The sequence below is a fragment of the Dunckerocampus dactyliophorus genome, chromosome 17, assembly GCF_027744805.1.
Source record: "Dunckerocampus dactyliophorus isolate RoL2022-P2 chromosome 17, RoL_Ddac_1.1, whole genome shotgun sequence".
Taxonomy (NCBI): Eukaryota; Metazoa; Chordata; class Actinopteri; order Syngnathiformes; family Syngnathidae; genus Dunckerocampus; species Dunckerocampus dactyliophorus.
The window spans coordinates 17785261-17801871 of NC_072835.1; the positions used below are offsets into that span (position 1 = coordinate 17785261).

Sequence of the window (16611 nt, forward strand, 5' to 3'; positions counted from 1 at the left end):
TTTGGTTTGGGTTTTGAATTAAAGGTTAGGTTAGGGTTTGGAATAGGGTTGGTGTATGTAGATGGGGTGGAGTTTGGGATAGGTTTGGATGGGGATGTGGTTTGGGTCAGAGGATTGTATCACATCATGATTGTTTTTCCAAGCAACGTCATTGTGACACCAAAGTAGCGGCTAGATTTCCCAGCTTCTTTGTAGTCAATAACCAGTAAAGAGCTCATTTGCGAGGACCAATCAATGCAAACAAGGCTGACAGGCTTCTATACAATGTTGATGTCTCAATGAACCAAACCGTGCTTCGCTTAAGTTATCACCCAATTTTATTCAGCTATTTTCTGTTACTGGCGTATACCCAAATACATTAGCTTTCTTTTGTCCCCCAAATATGCACTTTTAAAGACAGTGAAAACAAGCTTTTCTTAATGTAGCAAATTTATTAAAAATAAACATCTTATGAATATGCATGCACATATTCGAGCTATTACTTTGCTGAAGCTGCAGTACCTTGGCAGCAGTCCTCATAAACCTCAGTTGCTCTTTTAGGCCGCTAGTTCGCCGCATCGCTGTAGAAAATCTCTCTAGAAATGAACCAGTTCATTGTAGTCTGCTCTGGTTGGGTCACCTCATAGACTAGTGACGACTTCCTCAGTTCTGTTCAAGTAAAACAATGAGTCGACCCAAGGTTTTTTTTGTATATTTATGGATTTTTTTTCCAGCAATACGTCAGATTCTGACAATTTTTTAAAGTTTACTCATACAAAATTACACATTTCAAAAAACACAGGTTTGTTATCGTTAGCATTGAAGACTGGGAACAAACGGAGGCAGGCTTCTCGGAACAAAATCCAAACGTTGTGACCAAGTGAAAATACTGTCAGGTTTCGTCAAGCTGTGTCTCCTTCGTCGTAAACAACTTTTACAATCCCAAATCAAGAATCTGAAAACAATTTATTAAAACTAAATTCTTCACGAAAACCCAATTTTTTCCTGGTATAATAACTTACAAAATTTTTAAAAGAAAAAACTAAAAATCAAGGCAAAAAAAAAAAACAATCAAAAAATCACCCAAAATGGACATTCCCTCATTGGTTTAAATTAATTTGTCATCAAAAGAACTTCTTGGCAGCTGCTTCCTGTTGGCTTCTGCAGGAAACAGGAAGGAGAGATGTTAGTAGCTTGTTAAAATCTCTAAACACAACTAAAATCTGAACTTACTTGTACATGATGTAGCACAAGAACAGAACCGACTGGACCACGATGAAGACTATAAAATGGACAGTGGACAAGCAGGAAGGTACAGGAGGCAACTCTGGGCACTTCATGGCCTTCTCAGCCGGGTTCTAGAGGGGTCCACATCTTAGTACATACCTGCATGTAAGACTGTTATGTTTCTATATGAAATCCAACCTGAGCGCTGCGCTGCACCAGCTGCTCCACGTCACGCCGGACCACGTGCAGGTGCTCCTTTATGCTGTTGAAATGCTGAATGTTGTCGTATGCTGCCCCGCCCCCCGTGCCAACCTGCTGGGCCGAGCCGATCTGCTTCAGCGATTCGTAGAAAGAGTTCCTGTGCCGAAAAAAAGGAACAAAAATAAACTTGACATATGAGGGTATCGCTTTTTTATCCCCGCTTTTTTGTATATATTTTTTTTTAACGGTGCTACAAATTGTGCCCCGATGTAATCTTTTAATCCCTATTCGCCAGAGGATCTGCATTGCCAAAGTTTAAAAAACAGAAAATTACCATCTGATAAAAGAGGTCATGATTGCCAAATTAATCCCTTATAAAAACATGTTCCGACATCAGATTACAAGAGCTGAAAAGGTTAAGGAAACAGACCGCTGACATAGGAACAGCGCAGCTAAAGTAGCTGCAGTGCTAACGGGACGAATTAGCACGTTGAGACAAGGCAATCTTAATGTTTCAGCTAAAAATCAAAGACCTTTCGGATGCAGTTTGGAATAACACAGTTTTAAATGCGTATTATTCAAAAGGTATTCATGTATAGCCTTCATGTTTGACTCACAGGTCTCTATAACCTCAAATTTTTCTGCATGCCGTTTTGTTCCAAGTGAGACGTCGTCATGCTCCTCGCTACTATCCACGTCAGGGGGTTCTCAAATGGTCTCAACCAACTCGTCTAAAACGAGTATCCATCTCATCCCGAGTGCGCATGCATGTGCTTGCTCATGAACGAGGATGCTGAGGGGTTTGGCTTGGTGGATTATTACAAATCATTCTATTGAAATAATATTAATAATTACGAATATTGATAACTGGTGGGAGGAACATTTATTAATTATACGGGCATGCATTGGCTCATTCGCATGCTCATGTGTGAGTGATTGGACCGTGGATTCTAGATTATTTGGAGGTGGAACTTGCAGGAGAAACTTTAGCATATCGCAAAGAAAATGGATCAAATGAATATTACTGATTATTATTCACGATAATAACTAATTCAATTAAATATATTTTTGAATTAATGAAGAACTTGCAGGAGAATGGTTAGCATATCGCATAGAAAATCAATGCCATGAATATTATTAATAATGATAATAATGCCTGCATTGTACATTTAAAAGTCTAAATAAATAAAGTATATTTGGTGTGATTATAGCAATTTAATATTATAAAGTATTATTCTTATCATTGTATCATAATACTACACTGTTACAGGACCTTTTTAAGAATAAAAAAATATTTATAAATTAAAAATTAAATTACTGGCAACAATTAATAATTGTGCAGTGTGTGTTTTTTGTTTTATTAAATCATAAAATCAACATTTGTTTTTTAAAAATTAAATATTACTGACCCATTAAAAAAATATCACTGAAATAATCACCAAATTACAGTCTTTTTTTATTATGTATTTGTTTTTATTTATTTATTATACGTATTTGTATTATTTCATGTACTTGCCCGTAATTTAATTGAAAAACAATTTATTGGCGCTTGTGTGAGTAAGAGTTTAATCCTTAACGTTCGTCAACGAATAATAGACCAATAAAAGACTTGCTCAGACAATATATCAGAAGAAAATGACATCTCTTAAAGACGATTACTGGCTGGGAGTAAGCAATAACTTTCTCTTATTATCTTAAAACACGTCTAAGACGATTAGGGATGGGGGAAAAAAGTGGACAAATGAAAGGAACTCCAGCGGTGCTAAGAAGAAGGATGGGGGGGATCGTGACAAGACCTGATTTGGAGGGAATGCATGTTTTGGCCGTGTATGACAGATGTATTTAAAGACGCCTAATCTGATACGTCGCTAAGATGATGTGGCCTTTTCTTTGCTGGGCCACATGGCCGAGTGGAGGCGGCGGCAAATAAACAAAATCTAATTTGTTTTCGCCAAAAAAAAAAATCTCCCTTGAGAAAGTAAGTGAGCGTTTAATAATAATAATAATAATAAACCCCGCACGCGCCTAATCTTCATCTCGTACAAGTGACCCATTTATGAGCGTGGAAGACGACGGGTCAGAATAAACCTAATCCAGCAAGTCAGAGATCAGTCGCTCACATTAGCACATTAGAAGCTTTAGGGGCCTTTTACTGCCATCAATCAAATGAGCGTCGTGACACCTCGGCACTCTGACCGCCACGTGACAGCCGTAGGAGTCACTTCAGGGTGTTGTGGGTCAACAATATAACACAGAAAATCATCAGTATGCATGTTGGATTTAGGCCACGCAGACAGCTTGCTTCTTTTATGATACACAGCAGATTAATGTTATATAAACTCAAATCTTTAATATCTTGTCATTCTGATTAATTCTTCATGCAGATGGTGCGCTCCAATTAACACACAATCAAACGGCTACGAGCGCAAGGCGAAACATGATTTAATAATACGCCGACACTCTCTTTGTGTGGGACACACGGAAAGGAAAAATCAAACGAAAGTTGTAGTCGTAACACTACGGAAAAACATAGTTACAGAATTACTTCCCAATACAAAAGTAGCAATATTATAATAAAAATATGCCGTAGTATAATGTTACAAGAATAACGTTGTGCTGACATGATAATAAAATGTGTGATGTTACTAAAATAGTTGTAATATTATAAGAAAAACTATGGAAAGTTACGAGACTTCATGCTAAGAGAATCAAGTCACAAAGTTAGTCTTTTTTCGGTAAACATGAGGAACATGGAAAGTTAAAAAGAATAAAGTTAGAAACTTGAATGTTGTAAAACCAAGCCATCTTTTTTACATCAAAATATTTTAAGAAAAATATAAAGTAAAAAAAATGACTTTGCAATGTTCAGATAATGTTTTTTAAACTTTACAATAAGTACAACAAGTGGTACAGTCATCCCTCGCATTTAAAAGGTTCCAGGCCCGACTGTGATAGTTTATTTATAAATGGAATATTTTCGTAGTAGTAGTATTTTCGTACCTTGTAAATACCCTTTTAACATTATTAGAGCCCTCTAGACATGAAATAACACCCCTATAGTCACCTTTACACTTGTATTACCCAATATGGTTGACATAATAACAGTAAATAAGACATCGGGCGATTGTTTTTTGTTTACTTTGGGGACTTCTTGCAGTGGCTAATGTAACATTACCTTACACCTAGCGAACAGTGTACAATGCTATATATCAACGTGTCTTTCAATGCATTTCCTGAAGGTCTTATAAGTTCATTTAGTCATTTTTATGCTTGTAAAAGCTTCATTTAGGTCAAAAATATGTAAAATTTGCTTAAACGTGCATATTTTGTGACTCATAATAGGCCGTAGTCAAAGTTCAAAGCGTGATGTGACAAGGGACGACTGTAATGGCATATTTGTGACAAAAATTCCGTACATAGACAATAATGTTAATAAAGTCGGAACACCACCAAAAAAAAAGTCATAATACTATGACAATACGTTTGTAACATTGCGACAAAAAAGTAGATAAAAGAATAAAGTCATATTTCTGTCTAAAAAAAACCCCATAATGCTACAAGGAAATAATGTAATATTACAGGAAAATAGTCATCAAGAAATGAGAAAATCCTAAAATTACTAAGAAAATGAAACTTTTTGGTATTGGTATTTTTTTTTTTTTTTTTTTAGAAATCAAAGTTGTGAACTATGACAAAAAATGTTGCATTCAAATGTATTATTTTTGTTGCATATTTTTTATTTGTTTTATTTAAATACGGTCCATCTGTATCGTCACACTATCATAAAAGCCCCTTTTTTGTAATCGGACTAAGTCATCCTAATGCAAAGAAATCACTTTTTTAAAAGTCCGAGACATTTGAAGTTTAAGAAGCTTACAGATGCGCATTAGTGCGCGTATCATGCCTTGTATGTATACCTTTAAAAACAGACTTACTTTCTCGTGGATCTCATGTAAGCATGATCTTCTCGCTGCATGAGATTATCAGCCTGACAGACACCTGAGATGTTGTAGCCTGAGATTAAATATGATTTCAGGGGTTTAACTCCGAGGGCTTTTTCTGCCTTGTTTGTGTTCGCGGTTTGGGGGCTTCCGTGGATGTTCAAAACAAGCGACTCACCTAAATTCGTTGAGGTTCCTGAGAATGTCCTGTTGGGAGGAGACCACTGTGGCCAGCTGCTGAGCGGCCACGTCCAGCTAAAAAAACAAAAATACCAACATGGTGTGAGAGGGTTACACTGAAAATGCGTTTGAAGATTCAGTCAACAACTTTGCTTTTATTCTTCCAAAAAAAACAGTCCCTCATTTATCGCGGTTAATTGGTTCCAGACCCGGCCGTGATAAGTGAATTTTCTGCGAGGTAGGATTCAATATTAATAAATGGCATATTTTCGTAGTTACGGAAAACCTGTACGACTTTCTAAATAAGTTTTTACCATTATCACCTTGACACTCCTATTATTCTTTGTTTACACCACATTGCTAATGTGCAGGCTATGGGATCACTGCAGGGTCACGGCGTTAAGCACAGCATGCTAGTGAGCTAACTAGTTAGCCTCCAATTTATTTATTCTAAACTTAAGAAATGGTTTCAAACTAGTTGAGGAAGGAGGAGAACGGTAAGCCAAAAACGTACCACTTCCACACGGAATGGGAGGAGAACTTTTTTTTTCAGTCTAACATGTCGGACATGCCATGTTAAGGTAATGTCATGTCATGTCATGTCTCATCAACGTTGTGTAATTAGTGATGCCTGGTGACCAGAATACTACATCATTTTTGGACTTATAACGGGCCATAAAACTAGCTGAAATGCTGATACTTAGTAACAAAGCTTTGTCTCTAAATAGCCCTCAGTGCGAAAAGTTTGGACACCCTTGGTATACAAGAATAAAGTCCTAATTTTACAAGAATGAAAGTCTGTAAAATATAAAGTGGCACCTGCCTGAAGATCAAGACTTTTGTATGAGGTGTGTTTGGTTTAATAACGCTCACCTGCCCTGTCCCGCTGTTCGATCCCTTCTTGGAGATTTCCTCGGTGATGACGGATACGTAGCGTCGCTGCTCGTCCAGAATCATAGCGAGCTGCCTGTTGAGCTGCTTGATCTCCAGGTGGATGCGGTTCTGGCCTTCGAACACCTGACGGATCTCTCGGTCGTTGACGCTCTCATACAGGTCGTCGACTGTGGACGATATGCACGGCGATGTTTAAAAAATAAAATAAAATAAAAAGTACAAAATGGCATTAAATAACACAGACATGAATATTGAAATAAGTGCGTCTCTTCATGACATTAGAAATATTTCATTTGCCTCCATCTCACCGAGTACAAGCATGTGTTTTGTGCAAATACTAACTTGGTTCTCCTACGACATCAGGGTGCTCTTTCTGGAACTCCTCTTTCTTTTTGACCAGCTCTTGCTGAAAGTTCTGGAATTCCTCTTGGTACTTGTCCTGCTCTTCTTTAGGAATCTCAGTCTCAGGTTTGGGCTTCAAGTGAGGGAGAGACAAAACAATAAAAAAAAAAAAAAAAGCTTTTAGTGAATTCAATAGAGGCTTGGACCAATTCATGCGCACACACACTGGACTCTGGAAAAGGTGTGAGGGGAAACGGCAGTTACCGGCGTCTTGCCCGGTTCTGTGAGTCTGAACAACAAGAAGGACAAGACGTCATGGTCATCTGGTGCAGAAAGAACAGAAAGACACTGTTTATTATTTGTATCCAACAAGATTAGAAGAAATACAACCTAAAAATACAAAAAAAACAACTACAAGCATTAACTAGTAATGTTTAGGGAGCATTAAGATTATGATTTTTTTAGCATATCCGATAAAAATTGTACTTTTGCAGGAAAAAATAGGAAAAATGAATGATGCAAGGAATAGTAATATCACAAGAATGTTGTGATGCGACAATAAAATGTTGTCCCTCGCCACTTGTGGCTTCACTCTATCACGGTTCTTCAAAAATATATTAATAAATGTCAGTTTTGTGGTTGCATACTGTTAGACATAAAATATGCATATTGAAGCAAATTTGACATGTTTTCCCCTAAATTAGGCATTTTCATGCATTAAAACGGCTAAAAAGGCAGTCATAAGACGCATTCAAAGACACAGTGAACGATATGTAGTATCTACACTGGTCACTGGTAGGGCTGAGCGATATGGACCAAAACTCATATCCTGATAAATTTCGGTTGAATATCAATGTATGCTATGTATCCCGATATTTTTTTAAGCAAAGTGAGTTTAGACAAGATCAAAGCTAAATATGCGTGTCAAGTTGTTTTATTAAAATAAATACTTGACATGAGGATGTTTTTTGAAATGTTAAAGCTTCATGCAAGATGCACACAAAAATAATCGTATCTAAAAATAGCCGCTAAAATAAAGTAGGCCATTCTCTCTTTGAAATAAATATAGAAAAAGTCAAATATAATGTTTTTTTATAACGAAACATTAGCTATGCACAAATACTCAGCAAATAACAAACAAACAAAATATTAAAGATTGCCCTGTTTAAGAGGACATTTTTAAATGTCAGCAACTCAAAAATACTTGGAGTTATGGGATAATAGTATTTTTTGGGTAAATATTTTTAGAAGACACAAGCATGTCCTTATTTTGTGCCAGAAACACCAACCTGTCAAGTGCATCAGGCTTAGCAACTGTGTGACTGCAAAGCTCGCTGGACATCGTGAGTCCATCGTTTTCAGCAGGTTTTTAAAGCCGTTTTTCCCACTGTTGCAACGGGCACCATATCTTAGCAATGTGATAGGACATCTCTTGATAACAGCGCACCACTTTGCTTTTCCTTTCATGAGGAATGCAAGAGGAGTGCGGCGGACAGCGTGCAGCTTCACACATTCCTCGTATTAGAGTTTGTGCTAAGTTCTAAGGTGGTGAAAAAGACTTTTTAATGCTCTGAATTGGAAGTACCTCCACATTTCTGAGCTACTGCTTACTCCTTGCTGACTAATTCGTCCGCCGCAGACGCTGTCGCTTCGACTGAAGCCAGTGGGCTTCTGCTCCTCCCCCCTGCATGCAGGGATGTGGGCGAAACAGCGCAAATCCAGTCTATATCGATATCAACGATATGGTTGGTTTTGTTATCGTGCTTAAAGTAAATATCAGTATTTTAAAAATATTGATATATCACCCAGCTCTAGTCACTAGGTGTCAGTAATGTTGCAGGAACATGAATGTGAGTGTCATGGTGATTATAGGGGTGTTATTGAATGTATAGAGGGCTCTAATCATGTTAAAAAACGTATTTAGGAGTTCGTAAACAGGTTTTCTATGCTCTAACTACAAATATAGTCAATTCATAAATAAGGAATCCTACTTCGCCGAAATTCACTAATCACGGTCGGATCCGGGACCAATTAACCACGATAAATGAGGGATTACTGTAATATTACAATAAAAAACCTTGGAATGTTCTGAGACTTCTATGAGAAAAGTTGTCATATAAGAAGAAAGTAGTATTCCCATGAGGTAAGTCATTATTTTGCAAGACAAAACAATAACAGGTTGTAATGTTCCAAGTAAATCGCAAGTAAAAAAACAGAAGTATAGTTTTTTTTTATTGAGAATAAAAAAGTCGCAATATTATGAGCACAATGTTGGAAAACATCATTTGAGCTAACACTTATTTCCTTTCTTGACGGTTCACCATCAAATCTTACCTGCTAAACCGCCGGTTGCCGCAGAGATGCCAAAGAAGCCCTCAGGGGGAATGGTCATGTTGTCCACCTTTGCGCAGAACTCATAATCGTCTCTGTCTGGGGTGAAACCGTTGTTGATCATAACCTGTGGACGACAAGAGATGCAGCCAAAAACAGGAGGGTGAACAACCATGCAGAGGGGGCCGCTAATTGGTGTGGTCACGTTACCGTCAAGGTCTTCTTGTAGTACGTTACTTTGGCTCGGACGGGATACGGCTTGTTGCGGAAGTCACGCAAACACGTCCCCAAAGCGTGTGTGCTGCCGTCACTGCCAACACAATTCATAGCGTTACCACTTTTGTCTGTGCTAGGAGGCGGGAGTATCTATTTTTGTTTCTTCATCATATTTGTCCAAACAAATGCAGCTTTAGTTGTAGCAGGCATTAAAATGGATCAATAAACTGAAGAGACAAGAGTGGTCTCATCATTTTTTCCATGACTGTATGTCATAAAGCTGAGATGCATTTTTTTCTTGAAGTATTTATAACTTCTTAGCATATCTACATGTGTTGTTTTACAAGATATCAGTGGCCGTTGCATCCTTTCATTTTTCTGTATGTGGCCCTCGCTGGAAAAAGTTTGGACGCCCCTGGTTTACAGTATTGTGGGAAACAACAGCTATCATATGTCACAGCGTCTATGTAACTTAGGTCTAGTAGTAACAGTCTATTTGCCTATTTAGCATAAAAATGTGACTCAAAAATACACTTTTTGGATTTGTCCGATAATAATACCGTAACATTACCGTATAAAAAACATAATGGATGACAATAAAGTATGATTTGTCGATGGAAAAAAGTCTTATGAGGGAATTGTAGTAAAGAAAAGAATAAAGTTGTAACGTGACAAGAAAAAAACTCATATTACTAGATTATCAGAATAGCCGTAGTTGTAAAAATACAACAAAAAAATGCGTAGTAACATTTCATACTAAGTTTGCGATGGAGTGTGGTACCCAAGACCGGTCAAGTTAGCGCTTCATTATCTCTGCAAAATGTTTTTATACCGTGGGAGATATATTTTCCATTTTTTTAAGTAGGATTCATCATTAAACACATCAATGAGTGCCATTGACATCTGTTATTACGATGCGATTATTGAAATAACGATTATTTTTGTCCTGACCGCGAACCTGCAAACTTTCTAGCTGCTGCACAAACAAACACAAAAATAGGACCCCACTTTTGATGGGGTGGAAAAAGATCGACGCGTGTCTGTTTTTTTTGTCAGAGCGTAAACAGCGCAAATTCCATCCAACGGCACTGGAAAAAGGTGATTTAAAGCTTTCGCTGGCCCGCGGGGGATTAGGAGAGATAGGGGATTATTTACTTTCAAGCAAATATAATCATATTTCCAAATCTTCTTTAAGTTGTTCAAATGTGAGTCGGCAGCGACGACGACGACGTCAGAGCAAAAAAAATTTTTTAAAAAGTGATTACTTACTGCTGGTGGTCAAAAACAAGGTTGCCATTGTTTCCCATAACAATGATAGCTGGGTTATTTTTCTGCAATAGATACAAAACATGTTAATCTTTTTTTGCTCAACTTGTAAAAAACACACAAACTAATCTCATACCTGGGCATGATAAGGTATGAGCTACTAGTCTCCTTCTTAAAAAAAAATAATCCCAAAGTAAAAATAACAGAGCTGTCAGTGAAAACAGCAACCTTGGATAAATTAGTACTCTTTGATATTAGTATTTTTCATGCTAAAAAAATGATATAAAGAAGATATAAAGACAAAGCTTTGTGTTATTATTAGTTGTTAGTATCAACATTTCTTGCTTTTTTGTTAGGCGAAAACTGAACGCAACAAAATGTGCACCTGGAGAGCAGCAAAGTGGATCTAAAGGTCAAAAATGCGTACCTGACGGCAGTGGATCCCCACACATTCCCAGTTCAGCATTCACAACCCAGCAAATTCAAATCATTTCTCATAAATGTCAATTTCTACGCCACTTAACCCTCATTAGGGTCGCGGGGGTATGCTGGAGGCTATCCCAGCTGGCTTTGGGCGAGAGGCGGGATACACCCTGGTCTGGTCGCCAGCCAATCGCAGGGCACATACAGTATAGACAACCAACCAAATCACACACAATTTAGTCGCCAATTAACCTAACATGCATATTTTTGGGATGTGAGAGGAAACATGTGAACATGGAGAACATGGATGGTGGGAGGTACCCGTACAAAACCCTACCGTGCGGCCCTCAAGGATTAAAATTTTTTTTTATCAGAAAATGTATTTATTTCATTCATTTTCTATGCCGTTTATCCTCACTAGGGTCGCGGGGTTATGCTGCAGCCTATCCCAGATTGGGCGAGAGGCGGGGAACACCCTGAACGGGTCGCCAGCCAATCGCACGGCACATATAGACAATCAAACATTCACACTCACATTCATGCCTATGGACAATTTAGAGTCTCCAATTAACCCAACATGCATGTTTTTGGAATGTGGGAGGAAGCCGGAGTACCCGGAGAACATGTAAACATGGAGCGAGATGACGTAGCGTACGGTGGCACCTCAATAGAGCAGCATAGCAGACGTTGTTAGTCAAAAATAGACATTTTTACGGGCGTCTCAATTACTTGCGGTTATTTGCTAATCCCCGCTACTGTGTATGAAAAATCAGCTATGTTTAGCTTAGTTGTGTCACATGGTCAACAGTTGACCAACCTTTCCCATCTTTTCAGCTACACAAAACAAAAACAGCTGTAATAACGTCTCGTCCCACAGCAATTGTTATCTTCCATAATCTCATTCCGTTCTGTTGTTTAAACGTCTGCTAGCATTAGCTGCTAACAGGCTGAACCAGCACAAAAGAAAAACAGATATTAATCATAAGGGCCCATGTTAGGGAAGTCGACACCAACCTTTCCATCGTTGTCAAAGGAGTCAAAGAAAATCCCGACCCCGTTCCACTTGTCGGCTCCGCCGTACACTGGACCATCTAGGCCTTGGGCCTCGGTGAACCAGATGGCCTGTCAGAATGAGGAAAATTTTTTTATTAAAAATAAGAAAAATATGTCTTTTTAGTACTACTAGAAAACATTTGAACACGATCCAAATAAGACAGTGACCTGTATTCTGCAAAAATAAATGCGTAAGCTGCCGTGAGTGAGATTTCTCATGACATCTCATGTGACGTCAGAAAGTTATTGAAGACCTTAAATCATAACGTACTGATTTTTAACAAAACTGACTATATTATATGTTGGACAAAATGCAACACCTTGTTGCATTGAATAAAGATTCTCATTGCTTTCCTCAAGGATCATAAATCTACCAAAATGAAGTTACATCACCACATAAGTGCCTTTGAAATGTAAACACTAAAAATACAGCGGCTGTATTGTATATCTTGGACAAAATGCAACATATTATGGCTTGGAATTAGGTTTACCATAATTTCTCATGTTTGTTAATGAATCTAACAATTATAGTTGTATCATGAGAGTTATTTTCACCACAATATTGGATATATTGGAAGTTGTGACAAAACGGGCAGCCATGAAGCCTTGAGTGAGGTTTCTCAGAACTTTTCTCATGCCAAGTCATACCTTTCCTCATGTCATGCCATGACCCTAACAATAAAACTTCCATAACGACAGTTATTTTGTGTCCACTGTAGGCTGGGGGACAAAGCATGCAGCCATGGAGCATTCAGTGAGGCTTTTCAGGACTTTTCTCACGTCATGTCTTTTGCTACGAGCCTTGGCACTGTTTACTTTCTTTTAGCAAATTATTTCCAATGCAAACATGTTGCACTTCTTTTGTGAACAACTAATGACAGTAATGATGGGAACACGTCATGTGATGGACCTCACACAACCTGTAAGACAACCAAAACCAGAAGCCTCTGCCTTCTGGCAATTTTAACAACTAGCCGCTCCTACATTTGCTTGCGCTTCTTTTTAAGGCATACCAGCATTCCGTGGGCTGAACCCCTTTCTAGCATAAAAACCCTGCCCTGGGTTGTCATTGTAAGGCTGAAGAAATAATCAGGCCCGTCCATGTAGGCATGGTCCTGTTCGGTACTAGCATGGGCAGATGGCAAACGCAAACGCTTGAGTTGGTGAATGGGAGGGGCTTCAAAAACAAACAAGGAGAACAATACTGTAAATATTTCTCAGTAGGACACCAGATCCAATTACCAAGAAGATGCTTGCAAAGTGGAAGGTGCATGCGGAACCACGCAATAATAAACACAGGTCTTTGTTACAGCAAATGCCGTTTTTCTTACCAAACCATCGGCTCCCACTCTGTTTCTTCCGGACACACGGAACGTCACCTCAGCCTCCCAGTGTTCAAAGGCCGCCTTGTTTTTGGTCCAAACGCTGCCCCTCTGACTCTTGAGGGACGGCGTGATGCGCACCTGGTCTGTACTGGGAATAGCATCTAGCGTGGAGAGAAAGAATTAGAGAAGCACAACAATTACTGTATAACTTGTGACAACAATGAATTTATTACAAAAGACCGACAGCATGTGGTGTTGTTATTAAGTAGACCTACAACAACCCACAAATGCTTAGGTAGTCTAGCTAACTTACATCATGACATAGCAGTCAAATCAAATACTCAAATACTCTGTGGTCTGACGAGACATAAGTTGAACTTTTTGGAACACGTGTGGCCCATTGCATCTGGCATAAAAGTCACGCTGCATTTCTGAAGAACATCATACCAACAGTAACATATGGTGGTGGTAGTGTGATGGTCTGGGGCTGTTTTGCTGCTTCGGGACCTGGAAGACTTGCTGTGATAAATTGAACCATGAATTCTGCTGTCTACCACAAAATCCTGAAGGAGAATGTCCGCCCATCTGTTTGTGACCTCAAGCTGATACCAACTTGGGTTCTGCAGCAGGACAATGATCCAAAACACACCAGCAAGTCCACCTCTGAATGGCTGAAGAAAAACAAAACAAAGACTTTGGAGTGGCCTAGTCAAGGTCCTGACCTGAACCCTATTGAGATGCTGTGGCATGATCTTAAAAAGGCGCTTCATGCTGGAAAACCCTCCAATGTGGCTGAATGACAACAATTCTGCAAAGATGAGTGGGCCAAAATTCACTGCAAGTTATCACAAACGCTTGATTGCTGTTGTCGCTGCTAAGGGTGGCCCAACCAGTTATTAGGTTTAGGTGGCAATCACTTTTTCACACAGGACCGTGTAGGTTTGGATCTTTTTTCTCCCTTAATAATAAAACATTTAAATTAAAAACTGCATTTTGTGGGCAAACACTTTTTCAAACCACTGTATATTCTAGATTGGACAAAAGGTGACACCTTGAAACGTTGAATGACACACTTTCCTCATGCCGTAAATCAACTAAAGAGGTTACAACTTCGCGCAATGACTTGTAATGTGGTCACTATATTGGATTCGGGGAAAGTAAGACAATTTAAAAGTGTTGAATGAGGTTTCTCATTACATTTCTAATGCCATGAATCAATGTCATAGTTACTAAAGGGACAGTGGTTTCCATGTCAACACAAAACAGTTGAATTAGGTTTTTCCTCAAGTTCCTCATGTCGTCGCCAACACAAATCGGCAACTATCAGTTTTCTATAGGAGACTCAGTGGATCAATATGATTGTTGATGAATGGGGTCCACCTACTGCCAGTGTGTGACGTAACAATCCAAAGGGAACCTTATGAAACAACAAGTGGAGGTCTAATGATAAAAAGTTTGCAGCCATTTAACGTTTGTGGCTTCAATGCAAAGCCCCGCTGGCCGAGCCGTTACATCCAAGCATGTATGTTGCATGATGGTACAAGTGTCGCGATGAGAGCCGTTAGATGTTGACAGCTGTCGGCGCACTTACTGCCAGAGTGGATCCAGAAGGGAATACCGCCGTCCTGCTGAACCAGGTGCGGCCCTTTAAAGCTGTACTTGTACTCGAAGCGACGGTGTGGAGCCCCGTCCGTATCGGCGGCACCATCAGCAGCACCACTGTCGCCTGTCACATCCGCGACGCCTCGGTGACACAGCAGCGCGATAAGAAAAGCTTGCAGCGATAACACTCCGTAAGCAGCTCGCCGCCGTGCTCCTGACACCGCCATGTTTCTGTGTCAGTGCTGACGTAGCGCAGCTGAGCCCACAAGCATGACGGGATGCCTGGAGGGCCAACAGGGCGGCTTCTCATTGGACGGCTCGCGCACACATCGGCCCTGACTCACTGCTAGTGGGGACACCACACACATCGACTTGAATAAAGACAGCAAAGCACATTAACTACTGATAACAAAACCCTTCGGTCATGTCTACGGTGTTTAATAGCGGAGGAGGGTCTATCCAAATATCGATCAAATCGGCACCAAGGCTAGTATAAGTGTTGGATCGATACTTGTGTGATGGTATCGATATTTTTCCGTTTATTTCCACAATTATTTGAGTTTGTTGTTGTTGTTGTTCATTGTGTTTCATGTCCAAAAAGGAGTAGGAAGAAGCACAGCTTATTTAATTCTACCACTGATAATTCATTCACACCTCATCTTTTCACATGTTGACTCAATATTGCATTTTGTCATTTGCATTTTGTTAACTTCCTGTGTAAAAAAAAAAGGAATTGGGTGTTGAAAAAAACATAAAAAGGAAACAGGTGTTTTTAAAAACGTATGCTATATAGCTTGTGGAAAAGGAAGAAATAAAAATGTCAAAAACTAAGGATGCTAATAAGATTAAAATGTAATAAATAGTATTAAAATGTTGATAATAAATAGAAAATAAATACATTTGAATAAGTGGTGATGTGAAATAAAGACAAGTACAGCAAAGACATTGAGAATAAATATATACAGTAACTACAGAGTAAAAAGTTTGTTTTTAAACGCACAATCTATGAGTCATTTCTGGACATATGGTTAAGTCATGTTTTATTGGTCAAATCCAGTGAACGAAATGGATTGCTTAGTATTGCTGAACTTGGTATATGCTATGTTTTTATTGTAGCGTTACTGTCGATTCTTCATGACTTCAAGATGCATCAAGTCTTTGTGAGTTGTATTTTTATGTCCTCGTAGTCAAGATGATGCAAGTTTATTTGCCCAGTTCGCTGATGTCTTTGATAACAGGTACTTTGGATTTGCATTTTGGTGCCTTGTATTTTCCCCCTGCTTCCTTAGGATGCGTGCCTTGTTGGCAGTGTCCATGTTGCGTTTTTTCAGATGCTCAGTGATGTAGACGTTTGTTCCGTTCAACTTGCTGTTCTGCCTCAGTGGTGTTGGTATTCCTGCCAGGCATTGGAATGCATGTATCGATATGGCTGACACCCACGTCCACCCGTTGCTCTGTTGAAGCAACATCATCTTGAGCTCCTCCTCTATTGTCAGCTGCCCTGGCATAAGACCTGTGTGTAATGTGGAGCCCAGTCACAATCACATTGATCATGCGAGTGTACTGTGTGTATCATCCATCATGCACATTATTTCCAGGATAATGTGATCCTTTTCATCATTTGCTTCTGT

General features: G+C 39.1%; 1 protein-coding gene across 2 annotated transcripts; it reads right to left on the reverse strand.

The window, feature by feature from the left end:
• Window positions 1-457: 457 nt before the first annotated feature.
• Window positions 458-15691, reverse strand: lman1 (lectin, mannose-binding, 1). 2 transcript variants are annotated; one of them, XM_054757456.1, is made up of 13 exons: window positions 14970-15691; window positions 13385-13539; window positions 12015-12122; window positions 10581-10642; window positions 9333-9405; window positions 9099-9222; window positions 7029-7087; window positions 6765-6897; window positions 6402-6589; window positions 5527-5603; window positions 1405-1564; window positions 1213-1337; window positions 458-1140 (listed from the first exon to the last, which is right to left on the reverse strand). In XM_054757456.1, the coding sequence occupies exons 1-13, from the start codon at window positions 15205-15207 to the stop codon at window positions 1104-1106; spliced, it is 1539 nt and encodes a 512-aa protein (XP_054613431.1). In that variant the 5' UTR covers window positions 15208-15691; the 3' UTR covers window positions 458-1103. The 2 variants fall into 2 exon arrangements, with proteins under 2 accessions (XP_054613431.1, XP_054613430.1); XM_054757455.1 differs by having other exon boundaries at window positions 460-1140; window positions 9306-9405; window positions 14970-15685.
• Window positions 15692-16611: the final 920 nt, after the last annotated feature.

Coding starts and splice junctions, on each gene's coding strand:
- lman1 (XM_054757455.1), bottom strand. CDS start 15,207: ATGGCGGTGTCAGGAGCACGGCGGCGAGCTGCTTACGGAGTGTTATCG. Junction 6,590..6,764: donor TGATGTCGTAGGAGAACCAA/GTTAGTATTTGC, acceptor TATCGTCCACAG/TCGACGACCTGTATGAGAGC. Junction 5,604..6,401: donor CGAACAGCGGGACAGGGCAG/GTGAGCGTTATT, acceptor TTGTTTTTTTAG/CTGGACGTGGCCGCTCAGCA.